This window comes from Dreissena polymorpha, chromosome 5 (assembly GCF_020536995.1).
Source record: "Dreissena polymorpha isolate Duluth1 chromosome 5, UMN_Dpol_1.0, whole genome shotgun sequence".
Lineage (NCBI taxonomy): Eukaryota > Metazoa > Mollusca > Bivalvia > Myida > Dreissenidae > Dreissena > Dreissena polymorpha.
The window spans coordinates 95,473,600-95,489,313 of NC_068359.1; the positions used below are offsets into that span (position 1 = coordinate 95,473,600).

At 34.9% G+C, this 15,714-nt stretch overlaps 1 protein-coding gene across 1 annotated transcript in view; it reads right to left on the bottom strand.

Moving 5' to 3' along the window:
* Nucleotides 1–3,035: 3,035 nt before the first annotated feature.
* The window catches only part of LOC127832007 (limb region 1 protein homolog), a 29,005-nt gene continuing 16,326 nt past the window's right edge, over nt 3,036–15,714 (bottom strand). The window contains exons 10-15 of the mRNA XM_052357136.1: nt 15,241–15,327; nt 13,876–13,949; nt 13,064–13,141; nt 7,113–7,186; nt 6,609–6,766; nt 3,036–3,975 (exon numbers count right to left, since the gene is read on the bottom strand). Of these exons, the coding sequence (XP_052213096.1) occupies nt 3,716–3,975; nt 6,609–6,766; nt 7,113–7,186; nt 13,064–13,141; nt 13,876–13,949; nt 15,241–15,327 (731 nt within the window). The 3' untranslated portion in view covers nt 3,036–3,715. The remainder of the gene's footprint in view (nt 3,976–6,608; nt 6,767–7,112; nt 7,187–13,063; nt 13,142–13,875; nt 13,950–15,240; nt 15,328–15,714) is intronic.

Here is a 15,714-nt window from a genome sequence, read left to right on the forward strand (position 1 = left end):
ATATAATGCAATAAAATTAATACTTGCATGATATGCTAGAGGGTGGAGTAAACATTAAAACTTATCACGCTACGTGTTGTGTATGTGTTGCAGCAAAAATGAGTACAGTTTATTTAGGAAAGTTTTTTTGATTGAGGCATTTTTTTATCTGTCCATTAAGATTTGTTTTGATATTTGGTCTGTAGGTATAAGACCAAGTGTTTATTAGCCATACATTGAAGGATACGGAACTATACTGCATTGTTTTGCCAATTTTAACATACGTTTACTAATATTTAAGCATTAAGAATGATAGCTATATTTTACTCTGTTAAAATAGAGCTTACCTTTTCATATATAGGAGTAGTTTAACAATACTTAGTTTTGTCCTTTTGTAGGAAGTTTCATAATATGAACAGAGCTCCAGATAAAAATTTGGTCGATTTCTTATTTACTCCATATTTAAAACAAGAGCACCGCCTTGCGGGTGCAGACCGCTCATCTATTTTCTTTTTAAAGGTGAAGGGACTCTCATTTTCAATCACAAAGGAGGGAGGAGTGGAGTGAAGAGGGGTGTATAGTGTGGGGTTGTGGACATTTATTACATTATCTTCCAAAAAAGCGAAAAAAAAAAAAAAAAAAAAAAAAAATCCGGGGGGGGGGGGGGGGGGGGGTTTGGGGGGGGGGCGATGGGGGGGGGGGTTTGGGTGCGATGGTTGGACGGTATTTCAAACATAACCATTTTTAAAAAAAAAAATGGGGGGGGTATAGTGTGAGGGTGTGGTGGTAATTTGTGAGATGATCTTAAAAAAAAAAAAAAAAAAAAAAAAAAAAAAAAAAAATTAGGGGGGGGGGGGTGGGGTGGGGGGGGGGGGGTATAGTGTGAGGGTGTGGTGGTCATTTGTGAGATGATCTTAAAAAAAAAAAAAAAAAAAAAAAAAAAAAAATAGGGGGGGGGGAGGGGGGGAGGGGGGAGGGGGGGGAGGGGACGGCACGGGGGATGGTTTGGGTGGAGTCTATTGTGGTATGTCAGGTAAGAGTAGTTTCATCAAAGTATCAATCAAATCTAATCATAAATAAAGAAGTTATGGCAATTTTAGCAAAATTTAATAATTTGACCTTGAGAGTCAAGGTCATTCAAAGGTCAAAGTAAAATTAAAGTTGCCAGGTACAGTAACCTCATGATAGCATGTAAGTATTTGAAGTTTGAAAGCAATAGCCTTGATACTTAAGAAGTAAAGTGGATCGAAACACAAAATTTAACCATATATTAAAAGTTACTAAGTCAAAAAAGGGCCATAATTCCGTAACAATGACAACCAGAGTTATGCAACTTGTCCTTTTACTGTACCCTTATGATAGTTTGTGAGTGTTCCAAGTATGAAAGCAATATCTATGATACTTTAGGGGTAAAGTGGACCAAAACATAAATCTTAACCAAATTTTCAATTTTCTAAGTATAAAGGGCCCATAATTCCGTTCAAATGCCAGTCAGAGTTACATAACTTTGCCTGCACGGTCCCCTTATGATAGTTCATAAATCTTGCAAGTATGAAAGCAATAGCTTTGATACTGTAGGAATAAAGTGGACCTAAACACAAAACTTAATCAAATTTTCAATTTTCTAAGTATAAAAAGGGCACATAATTCTGTCAAAATGCCAGTCAGAGTTACATTACTTTGCCTGCACAGTCCCCTTATGATAGTTAGTAAGTGTTGCAAGTATGAAAGCAATAGCTTTAATGCTTAAGGAATAAAATGGACCTAAACACAAAACTTAACCAAAATTGTCAATTTTCTAAGTATAAAAAGGGCACATAATTCTGTCAAAATGCATGCCAGAGTTATCTAAATTTGCCTGCCCAGTCCCCTCATGATAGTAAGTAAGTGTACCAAGTTTGAATGCAATAGCATTGATACTTACTGAGAAAAGTGGAACTAAACGCAAAACTTAACCAAAATTTTCAATTTTTTAAGTATAAAAAGGGCACATAATTCTGTCAAAATGCACGCCAGAGTTATCTAACTTTGCCTGCCCAGTCCCCTCATGATAGTAAGTAAGTGTACCAAGTTTGAATGCAATAGCATTGATACTTTCTGAGAAAAGTGGACCTAAACGCAAAACTTAACCGGACGCCGACGCCAACGCCAACGCCAACGCCAACGCCAACGCCAACGCCGACGCCGAGGTGATGACAATAGCTCATAATTTTTTTTCAAAAAATAGATGAGCTAAAAATAATTCTTATTTTACCCCCTATTTATAAAATTAATTCTTAACAAAATATTATCAAATAATTTTGAGTGCTTTAGATTCGCAGTCATTTACGCAAGAGCTTATAAGTTCATCAATTATTGACGAAACCATGCTTTGGGTATTTGAATCTAATTGAAAAATGCATGCAGCGAGGACTTTTGACACTGAAATGGCCTTTTTGCCTTCCACGCTTCAATACACCGCTTCAGTTGGTAATTTAGATTTTTTCTGTAAAACGGTCACTCACACTTTGGCTTTATATAGGTCATGATGGCCTTTTGGTCGCCGATTAAGTCATATCAAAAACTATATTTAACATTTAATTTTAATGGCATCTTGAATAGGTATACAGTATATTACTTGTGTATAAAAATTACGATAAGTGTAATTAAAAAGGTACAATAAACAGTAATGACTCGCCTGCAAATCTAGGAGATCAGAATCGAGACTGTTTGGCCTTTCGACCGTTCTTAGGTGTGGCTCTTCCTCACAGCAAACGCTTGAGTGGCGTTGATTTAAAGTTGTAGTTTTAATTAAGCGCCTAGACGAGCCAGAACCGGGATGAAATGTTTACCATACATAATTTGCTACTGGAAGTTTTACGCACGTTCGGAAATTGCGATTTCGTGTTTTATTTTTTCAATGCGTAACTTTACGCAAAGATTTTAAATCTAAATCGTTATTTAAGAAATTTAATTCGTATTTACGCCTTTACGCATGTTATCTGGAGCACTGAATATGAATAATGCCCTTCTGAGTAAAAATGATTTGCAACCCAAATAGTTATAAGGAAATATAATTAATTTGTTATAAAAATAAGAACATCATCAATATTCTTTTGCAAAATATATCATAAAATATAATGGCTATTGTGCAAGAACTAGCAGTACAAATTTGAACAAGAAATCATGAACTTAAAGGTTAACAACTTAAGTGCAATCAAACAGTGTGCCAAGACTTTTGGCAACTTAGAACGAATAACATCTATACCATAAATGAGAGCTAAATATTTAACAGGCAAAATACACAACAAATATTTGTCTTCAGTGCTTGCATGACTGAACAACAGTTCAAAAGATAAAAATGGCAATCTATTTATGCATTCATAAAAGAAAAACCAGAGTAAAACTGTATCACATGGAATACGTGATTATGCCTCAAAACCTCCTGCAACACTTGTTTACTAGTAAAAGCTTGCATCGAGGTACAATACTAAAAAGGTAGCAACACAATCAGCTTTGAGTCTACAACTGAATGGCATTACACAAGCACCAAAGGTAAATAACAACTTTTTAACACATTAATGACTTTAACAAAAGCCTTTAGCTGTTCATTTCCACCTAAAGAATCCAGTTTTGGGCTTTTATAAAAAGATATCTCGATGACAGCCCGAACATGTGAAATTGCACCATTAATTTTCATAGCAAAAAAAGTTAATAACCCCCTTTTTTAAAGCAAATAAACTGTGAAACAGCTGTTTTAAGTGGTCTCGGAAAATCTGGTACTGGTACTCAAATTTAAACTTGATGCCGAGTGATTTCTGGACCTCTGGGACACAAACGTCAACAGCGCCGTCTTGATTTTTATGTAAATGCTCTGTCGCACTTTGTTTGTAAACTTGTTCACAAGGCATAACACTGTGGCGCTTACAAATATCACATTGGAGAAAAAGATTATGTAGAAGTTGCCCAACCAGTCCATAGTGCCAAACGAGCCGACCAGGTCAAAGTTTGTAATGCCTGAAATAAAGTACACAATAAATTATAGGTCGCCGTAGAGAAGTAGATATGGTGTCTGCCTAGCGACCAGGAGGTCATGGGTTCGATTGACAATGTGGGAGCGTTCTTTAGATCTTCCTCAAAGAAACTCAGAACTGGTTCTACCCTTGAAACAGACACAATAGCATTTATATAAGCCTTAGGCTTTCAATGCAATCGAGCTTTAATAAGTAGGTTTAACCTTAAAAATATGTTTGAGCTTTTTTTGTGCTGAGTAAACAGTGTCTTTATTATATCTAAAAATAATGAATTTTATAAATAGGTAATGACCAGCAGTCTAGAAATGTTAACTCAAATATATGGTGTTTAGTAACCAAATCAAACAAAAATTACGTGGCCAGTTTAGGATTTGAACTCTAGATGAAAAGTCAAACAATATCAACTAAGAGTCAGACCTTAAGATAGAGCGAGAATTAACATTGACATTGAGACAAGAGCTTGTCAAAGTAGAACAGAAAACCTCCTGAAGCCATATATTGTAAAATATAGCAGGTTGTAATAATCTTTAAACAAAAAAAAGAAAAAAAAAGGACACAGAAATGGCAATTTGAAAGAGTCTAGACATTTCAATATAAATTTAACTTGCACATCTTTTTATCGCAACAAAGAATGCATGCGAGTAAGAATATTGAATACTGTTGTATTCAAGTATTGAGTTAGTATATGAGTTCCATTTTGAAAAAGTTTGTGGCTAAAACCAACAGGTGTCTTAAGTGATTTGGTTTACCCCCCCCCCCCTATACTTTGTTTCTGGGCATTAAATTAAACATCTTACCCAGTGTTCTTGATACAATTGGATTTGATAAAGGAATGAAATCTGTTTTAAGCAGCAGAAATAACAGCCCCAGATGGTGAGACAGGGGAGGAGAACAGCCATAGAAATTGTGCTTCTTACGGATAAATGTGTCAGAAAGTCAGACAATGCACACAAACATAAAAATCTCTTACAACAAGATGTGTTTGTGAAACACAATGCCCCCCTATATGACGTTTGACCTTGAAGGATGACCTTGACCTTGACCCTTCACCAGTCAAAATGTGCAGCTCCATGAGATACACATGCATGTCAAATATAAAATTGCTAGCTTCAATATTGCAGAAGTTACATTACATGAGCAATTTTGACCCATATATTTGACCTAGAAGGATGACCTTGACCTTTCACCACTCAAAATGTGCAGCTCCATGAGATACACATGCATGCCAAATATCAAGTTGCTATCTTCAATATTGCAAAAGTATTCATAAAATAAGTGATTTGGGCGACATATATTTGACCTCTGACCTTGTAGGATGACCTTGACCTTTCACCACTCAAAATGTGAAGCTCCATAAGTTACACATGCATGCCAAATATCAAGTTGCTATCTTCAATATTGCAAAAGTATTCATAAAATAAGCAATTTGGGCCACATATATTTGACCTCTGACCTTGAAGGATGACCTTGACCTTTCACCACTCAAAATGTGCAGCTCCATAAGATACACATGCATGCCAAATATCAAGTTGCTATCTTCAATATTGCAAAAGTATTCATAAAATGAGCGATTTTGGCCACATATATTTGACCACTGACCTTGAAGGATGACCTTGACCTTTCACCACTCAAAATGTGCAGCTCCATGAGATACACATGCATGCCAAATTATCAAGTTGCTATAATCAATATAGCAAAAGTTATTGCAAAATGTTATAGTTGGCGCAAACAAACCAACAGACCAACAGACAGGGCAAAAACAATATGTCCCCCACTACTATAGTTGGGGACATAAAAATTATGGTGCTATCAGAAACAATATCTGTAAAGAAATTTTTTAAATGTCCGGCAAGAAATTTTAAACGAGAACATGTTACAAGCATGCATGTCTGAAAGGTTGACCACATGACTGACCAGTTTCTAACCTAATCAGACAATGTTTTGGACAGACCCATTTAAGGTTTTGCAGATTCTGCTAACCCATTAATCTGGACAAGATGGACATTGAAAGAGACAGAATTACTTGATAGGAAAAATCTAACATGTATAGAATGGCCATAGAAAGTATACTTCTTACGCTCAATGGGTCATTGTCAACCTGAAATGGCCCACAAGTCATCCGGGGGTGACTAGAAGCCTATTCTTGTCACCCTAAGGTAAATTCAAGCCGACGCTAGTCAACCCCGAGTGACTTCAAGCCGTTTCTAGTCACCCTCGAAATCAGCATAAAGCCACCCTCTGCAACATTTTAATCTTTTCAACAAAAAATACATGATTTGGTCGTTCATATGAAGGTTTGTGTTTGAGAATCATTCAAACGAGTTTTATCATATATGTATATAATATATTGAAAAGCCACAAAAGCCTATATTAGATACCTGGATGCGGAGCTGTTTGATAAAAAAAACACGGATGACTAGAAGCCGATTTTGTCACCCGGGGTGACTAAAAGCAAATTCGTGTCACCCTGGGGTGACATGGAACAGATTTTAGTCTGCCGGGAATGACTAGCGTCGGCTTAAAGTCACCCCAGGGTGACATGAATCTGCTTCTAGTCACTCCCGAGTGACTTGTGGGCCATTTCGGGTCGACAATGACCCAATGAGCACAACTTACCAAGTGTTCTGGACAATACCGGCAGTGCTGAACTCAGTATGAGCAGCACACTACAGTTTAGTATGATGGAAATCATGGATGTGTTGTTGTACTTGGGCGTAACACGACAGAACAATGGTAAACTGTAAAAACCTACTACAGACGCTGACATCAAGTATCTGAGTCATCTTGGTTAAGAAAACAAGCATGCATTGATAGTTTCTGAGATCTTAATATAAAAGCCCGCAGATAGACACATTATCTACTCAAAAACTAGTTTTTTGGGTCCCCTTTAGATTTATGTTTTATGTTAGAAAATCTCCTTTTTTAAATTGACATAGTGTAAACATTTTACCTTGACTTAGTTCAGGAAATTGTTTAGTTGTACTTATGGTAACTCTTATTAAACATATTTATTTTCCAGTAAATGTATTAAGTTACTTATAATGGCTGTCATACAGAAAATAGAAATAGGAAGTCAAAGATAAATATTGAAACCTAAGTGGGTACACAAGTAAGGGATACAGAATGAGTATTGTTTCTAGAATACTGCCTGGCCAGCCGAGTGCAGACAGAGATGTGATTCCCAGTGACATTTCCTGAAACATGAGTAACAAAAATGGTCATTTAGTAAGGTTTTCAAAATTATGCTAATGATATATTTGAGAAGTAAATAGATCCTATTGTTGGGTTTCCATAATTGAAGATAATTATCAATACAATGTTTCTCTATTAAATAAATAGTGCATGCATATGTAATAAAATACATTTACAAAGAAAAGTGTTTATTAGAATACACGATTATTTATTAAAAACATATACCTAGAATAATTCATATCAGAATATAAAATTATTTATAAAATAAATGTACATATAATAAATGTTCATTAGAATACAACATAATACATTACAAAATTGAATAGTGTTTACTAGAAAACACGATTATTAATAAACAAGAGCTGTGTTTGTGAAACACAATGCCCCCTACTGCGCCGCTTTGAAGCCATATATTAGACCTTTGACCTTGAAGGATGACTTTGACCTTGACATTTCACCACTCAAAATGTGCAGCTCCATGAGATACACATGCATGCCAAATATCAAGCAGCTATCGTCAATATTCCAAAAGTTATGACCAAGGTTAAAGTTTTGGGACAAACATGACAAACAGACAGAATGACAGATAGACAGACAAGCCAAAAACTATATTCCCCCGATCATTCCATCCGGGGGCATAAAAACATGCACATAGAATAGTGTTTATTAGAGTAAAGATTATTTATAAAATACATGTACAGAGAAAAGCGTTTATTAGAATGCAAGAATTATTTTCTGTTAAGACCTTATTACCTCTCCAGAGTAACTTTGGCAATTTACACAACTATGTATTTTTTAATACAGGTGGGTTCCTGTCAGCAGGCCCCTTTAATATACCAATGCATTCATAGATTATTCTTCAATTTATAAATTTATGAATGTCACTAATATTTTAATTTGATGGAGATGAGGATAACACCCAAAAAGAGAAACAATTTATCAACAAAATAGTCTAAGCAAACATAATAACTGATTTTTTAGTTGTTTGCTTGTTAACTAAGGTTAATACTATGTGTTTCAAGCCAGTTTTCTTAGCTAACATAACCTGATAACTGCCACATCTGCCACATCCGCACCAAAAAAGAGTTGTATAACTTATGCCAGAGGTTTGAGATCTTCAACTATATTTATTCACAAATGGAAATATAATGTGAATATCATGTTAAATGGAATATTTTTTAACGGAGCTACCATAGAAAAGAATCAATAAACAATGTTTGGATTATATGTGTCGCGGAAGAGAATGTTTAAGAATGATAAAAATAGTCCACTATCAGCTGTGTTGTAATCACCTGGTATTGTTTTATAGCTTTCAATAGATGCCGGAAAATAAAACTACTGCTGATCAACATGCATAGTGGGATATTGACTGTCCAATACACTACCACGCGTCTCGTTGATAGTGCTTGCTACCACAGCTGGGTAAAAATTTGATATGTCTGGTAAACGTTCTTTTTTCTCAACAAGTAGCAGCAATATCTCATGTTTTCTCAATTGCACAGGTGATAACAACACAAGTGTATAAGGTTAAGTTTGTTTATATTTACATTTCTCAATTTATAAATCATTGAATATGAGTTCACAAATTACTACAGGTATACTATAGATAACAACACAAATGCTTTATAATCGCTAAAACCAAATATAAACAAGAGCTTGTCGCAGTAGTGCCAAATCCCCGCCGAAATGTGTTTGCTTGTATGACAATATTTTTTTTAGAGAGTAGAATAATATTTGTAAAACAAATAAAGGGAGATAATTCAGAAACTATGGCTAAAAGAGTTATGGTTTATGTTCACTGCAATTCTCCTAGTTTCCATCTGTTTATTTTTCTAGTTTCAAGTAAATCCCTTCAGAAGATTTAGAGTTATGCTCCGGACAAAAATTTACTTTGTAATTTAAAAAAAGGGAGATAATTAAAAAACTAAGGTAGATAGTGTTATAGTTCTAAGTCACTGCACTTCTCCTACTTGCCATCTGTTTATATTTAAAGTTTCAAGTAAATCCCTTCAGTAGATTTAGAGTTATGCTCCGGACAAAAAATTACTTTGAAATTAAATAAAGGGAGATAATTAAAAAACTAAGGTAAATAGAGTTATGGTTCTTAATCACTGCACTTCTTCTACTTGTCATCAGTTTATATTTCAAGTTTCAAGTAAATCCCTTCACTTAATTTTGAGTTATGCTCCGGACAAAAATTTACTTTGAAATTATATAAAAGGGGAGATAATTCAAAAACTAAAGTAGATAGAGTTATGGTTCTTAGTCACTGCACTTCTACTTGCCATCTGTTTATATTTTAAGTTTCAAGTAAATCCCTTCATTAGATTTAGAGTTATGCTCCGGACAAAAATTTACTTTACAATTATATAAAAGGGGAGATAATTAAAAAACTAAGGTAGATAAAGTCATGGTTCTTGGTCACTGTACTTCTCCTAGTTGCCATCTGTTTATATTTCAAGTTTCAAGAAAATCCCTTTAGTAGATTAGAGTTATGCTCCGGACGAAAATTTACTTTAAAGATATATAAAAGGGAAGATAATTAAAAAACTAAGGTAGATAGAGTTATGGTTCTTGGTAACTGCACTTCTCCTAGTTGCCATCTGTTTATATTCTATGTTTAAAGTAAATCCATTAAAAAGATTTGGAGTTATGCTCCGGACAAAAGTTCAGGACAGACGGAGAGATGGACGGACAGGACCAATTACTATATCCCCTCCGAAAAAAAATTTGGTGCCGCTTTGGAGCCATATATTTGACCTTTGACCTTGAAGGATGACCTTGATGCCGAAAATATCATTCTGTTTGATTGTTGCACATATCCACCTGGTTTGAATGTTACACACATCGCCTGGTTTAAATGTTGAACATATCGATTGGTTTAAAAACAGGAGTAAATCAAGAATTATAAATTATGTAAGTGATATTGTCATTTCTTAGTGGCGAATCATCGAACGAAAAGATGGGATCCAAACACTTACTTTAAAGTTATATAAAAGGGAAGATAATTAAAAAACTAAAGTAAATCCATTAAAAAGATTTGGAGTTATGCTCCGAACAAAGTTTCGGACGGACGGAGAGATGAACGGACAGGACCAATTACTATATCCCCTCCGAAAAATAATTTGGAGCCGCTTTGAAGCCATATAGTTGACCTTTGACCTTGAAGGATGACCTTGACCTTTCACCGCTCAAAATGTGCAGCTCAATGAGACACATGCATGCAAAATAACAAGTTGCTTTCTTCAATATTGCAAAAGTTATGACCAAGGTTAAAGTTTTGTGACAGACACACAGACACAAGCATACAATGACAGACAGACAGAGTGGCCAAAAACAATATACCCCCAATCATTTGATCTGGGGGCATAATAACAACCAAACATAACAAGAAATATCTTTAAAAAGGTAGTCGGCGTAAATGCTGACTTTAAAATAAAGTTTTAAATTTACTTTTCCAAATAATTAAATTGAAATCAAAAGTTTAATCATTGTGTTTTTTCACTTGTTAGTCCCATACATGTATTCATCACATGAAATGTGTGTTATTTTAGTCAAACCACACAACAGTGTAATTAGATGAAAATTATACTACGGGATTTCACATCATATGTGTCCTCACATGGCTTATTATGAGATTATTTCTTCACCATCGAAATATATTGTATGTTAATATTTTATGAACACACAGTTTTATTGCCACACATTTAAATCACTCTTTCATATCCACGTCATACGAAAATGGGTCTTATGGAGTTTCGGCCAGCGTAGCTCAAGCCAAACCTGTGCATGTGCGCAGTCTGATCAGAGGTCATGCTGTTCGCTATGAATTCACTCAAGGTGTTATGGTCAATTATGTATCTCCTGACCAGACTGAAAGATGAGCAGGCTGAGTGGGCTTTCTATATGATGGGCGCATATGACATGAGATCTGTTTTCGCACGACAAGGGTCTTTAGAATCGTTTGCAAAATGTAAATGGCACATTTAAGCACAATACTTTTCGATTTAAAATTGAATTCGAAATAGCATACTGGTAAATAAGAGTAGCCTATCCAGGTGTTCAGGAACGAATCCCAGGTGTGCTGAATGAGTACCGCAAACATTTGTGGTTAGATAATTAGACGATTTTTATGTTATCGTGACACTTTACTATTTTAGTAGTGTATTTTTTAATCTTAAAGCAAAACTGTGTTATTAAAAGTCAATAATGTTTTTCGCAGACGATTTAATGACCAGTACAGACCCTGATATTCTTCGAGATGGACTTTAACGCATAATTTCAAGTGGGCCACTGTGCAATGTGTGTCGTTTGAACATGCTGAGACAAGTCTGGATTTCCTTACACTGAACAGTACTGCATCCTTCAAGCTGTGCACAGACACTGTGATGCAGCAAAAGTTCAGCGGATTTATATCAAATATGCCTATAATATGTTTGAATATATTCGTTCGTGTCTGCTGGCTTTATGTAGAGGTAATTTAAGGCAAAAGCTGGGTCAAACAGCTACGCCGAAAAAGCGCATTAGTGTTCTATACCCATGTGAAGGTCAGAGACTGGTTGGATACCGTTTGAACTGCTAGGGTAACAAGTAATGCATAAACAACAAAGTAGAAGTAAACAGGGTTGTTTTTATGACAACATAATCAAGGAGTAAAAAGTATTGCTCGCAGATTTATTTTGCTTTTTTTTTTCATTAATTATCTTGTTGTATATTTTAAAATTGTATATGGTGTCAAAAATTGAAACTCTTGAAATCATGAAATTCCAACAATATTCATTTAATATGATGGCGATTGTACATTTTCTTTACATTTGGTTCTCATTATACCATTTTCATACTTTCTATGCTTTCATATCGTTAAACTTCAAACCATGTTGTTATTATTTTGTCTAAGTTATCTTTTTAACATGAATAGGATGATAAATAGTGCACACACATCCCGACCAGTACGTTAAGACACAGTCTTAATAAATTTGAACGGCTTGTAATCATTTCAAACTTGCGATCAATTTTGCAAAATGAGTTGCGTCTAAGATAATGCAATAGCAAACAACTTTAATGCCTTCAGCGCTTTGATTTTTAATTGTTAGTATCCTTTCAGTTTTGGAAGCTGCAGTACTAATTACTGCACAGCAAATGTTCAATGGCCCTGTAAGAGCCAGACCAATCAAATGTTGCCTATAAAAATAAGCCTCTTCTAAATCAAAAAGGTTTTCACATGACACTTTTTAACTATAACTTACGACATAAAAATACATTTTTAAACTAGGCCCATGCGTTCTTGAGTTATCGTCTGACAACCACCTGGTGGACGGACCGACCGACCGACCTACCGACCGACAGACCGACATGAGCAAAGCAATATACCCCCTCTTCTTCGAAGTGGGGCATAAAAAGAAACTGGGTACAGATGTTGATTATGGAATTAATATATTTTTCTAATTTAAGGATGTTTTTATTTTGAGATAGCTAATATTAAGTTGGATTTAACATCAAAGCGGTAGTACTTTAAAAAGAATATACATAATTTTTAGTTAAAACCTAAGAATAGGTAGGCGAAAAATGGATCTTCATTATAAATAGTTGGCCAAGGTCTAAGGTATGTGGTGTACACCCTGATTTCGGGAGGTCTAGGGTTTGATCCTATCTTAGAAAACAAGATCGTTCAAAAGATACAAAGTAATAGCTCTCCTCAGGAAACAGACTTGAGAGTTGTTCTACAAGCACAAGACTTTGGATGCAATAGAGCTTAAATAAATAGACTTTAACTAAACTTTGGGTCTTAGCTACCTTAGCTCAGCTTAAACCTTTTTATTTTACCTCGATTGCATCAAAAGCCGTATTGAAATGCTCTAGAGTCCTTAGCTCTTAGCTACCTTTGCTCCCACTGGTAGAGCCTTAATGCCCACCAATAGCTGGAACATGTTCTGGGTCACCATCAAAACACCCAACACCTGAAATATATTTAGCAAATGATGTCATGTCAACAGGCTACTTAAAGGCTCACCAATTTTAACCTTTCTATTGCAGTAATACTTTTGAAAAAAAACTAAAGGAAAATGTATATTACAAAATAATTATTCATATTGAAGAAGCGACAACAGCTTAGTTTATAAATCAAGCATAGCTTAAATTTTTATAGAAACTGATTCAAGTGATTTGTGTACCCAAATTTCAGCCCGTTACGGGCTGTTTCTCCATGTCAATAAATGACAAGTTATTCTAAAAATATGACCTTCTTTTTAACCCGAACTTGTCCAATAAACTAGATAAGATTTAAAAAATGTTTAGTATGCTGCCATAAGTGCGTAACACCAGGGCATATAGATTGTGTCCAATAGTTAATAAGAGCTATTATAACAATTGGAATACTGTTTCCCCAAATGTCATGTTTTTTTCGCTTTTTCCAATCAAAAGGCACAGGCTGTAAATTATAAAGCAAAAAAATCACTGTATTCATTCACAGACCAAATTTGGAATCATTTCATTTAAGCAGCGACATCAAAACATTGACTCACACAAATATAATAGTATCCCTTTGACCCCCCCCCCCCAATTTATGTTTACAATTCCAAGGGAGAAGCAAGAAAGATCTGGGCACAGAAACCTGTTACTTCACTCTAGATCTTTTCGGTGAGAATTTGCCCTCATTTGATAATCAGGCACACTTTTGTACAGTTTCACTTACAGTAAGAATAAGTGAAAATAGCATCAGGACTGGAAACATCAGCAGCCTTACACAGGATACTTGTTTGCGCTTTTCTGGAATCATAACAACAAGCAAATAGTTAACTTGTGTACATCTTAAAAATTCAAATATATTACCCAAAAATTTGATGTTCAACAGACATGCCCTTTAAAGGTGTGCCCTCGTTTTTGTAAAAAAGATGGAATTTTATCTAAATACTCAACACCTGTACTGTCCTGACATACATTTTATATTTACTTTACTAGTATATCAGAGTATTTTTCCAGCAATGTCTAGATTTAATAAAACAACACTAATACCTGGGTATGTGGGGACTTAAAAGCGGACATATTTAAAATAATTTTCAACATCAAAGTGCCTATAAATTTTAATTTACTGAATGATACTACAATTGAAACATAATACAGGGCTCTCACTTGAAAATAATGGAACAGCATAAACTTAATGACAATTTTTAAAACTGTATCTTATTTGGCACATTTTGCAGTAGGAAGCACAAAGGTGTACATATAACAGGCTTTTATTATTTTATTGCGGGCATCCCTGTGCCTTAATTTTCAAATCAATGTGGCTACAATGCTTGATTTTTTTATCAAGGTTATTCAGCTCTTGAAGTTTTCGCATGCTCTTGCATTCTCTGACCTGACTTTTATTTGCATTCTGCTAACAAAAGCTCTTGCATTCTCTGACCTGACTTTTATTTGCATTCTGCTAACAAAAGCTCTTGCATTCTCTGACCTGACTTTTATTTGCATTCTGCTAACAAAAGCTCTTGCATTCTCTGACCTGACTTTTATTTGCATTCTGCTAACAAACTTGTAAATCATGCACATGCTTATCAGCTATTTGTGTAAATTCACTTATAAAATCCATGTGTCAGATAAGCAGGTTGTTTTATAACTAAATAAGCTTTAGTCCAGATTTTCGAGCCTCCATTGTACATCACATTAAAGTTGATGTAGTGTGACAAACAATAACCTTACTTGCCCAAAATCAAACTAAAAAAATTCAGCATCATTGTGTGTGCCGTTGTTGACAACATCCTCTTTTTGATTTTAATATGATTCAAGCTGACAATCAATTCTTCTTCATAATGATATCAGACTAACTTTCTGCTGTGAATAAACAGTATCCTGGTAAAAGGCCTGCTATACAGGGTCGGCATTTTATATACAAACAAATTAGATGGGTGTTTCCAAAGTTGTATTGACAAAAATAACAAATATTTACAAGCACATAAAGTTAAATAACAAATATAACTTGAACCATTAACAATATTTTGATTGAGGAAAATAGCTCCTTTCTTACAATAAAAAAAATGTATGTATTTTATTAAATTCCTACCCAGTTCTTTGATGTCTGCATTGACTTCATCAAGTTTGCCTTGAATGTCTTCTGTTTTTTGATGTCCATTGGAAATGGTGCCTTGAACTAAAAAATAAAAATAAACAAGAGCACCGCATAATGGGTGCCAACGCTCGGCTGGGGGTGCAGTTTTGAATAAAAGAAAGATTGTCAGAATTATTTTTTTTTAGAGGTCATAGTGACCTTGACCTTTGACCTAGTGACCCCAAAATGGGTGTGGCATGTAGAACACATCAAGGTGCACCTACATATTAAGTTTCAAAGTTGTAGGTGGAAACACTTTGATTTTAGAGACAAATGTCAAGGTTTTAGCACAACGCCAACGGCGGACGGCAGACAGCGGACAACGAGCTTGCTATGACAATACCTCGGGATTATCTCCGAAAACAGCCGACCTAATAAAATATTACACATGTTTTTTTCTTACACATGTGAATTGTTCATAGTGTCCAT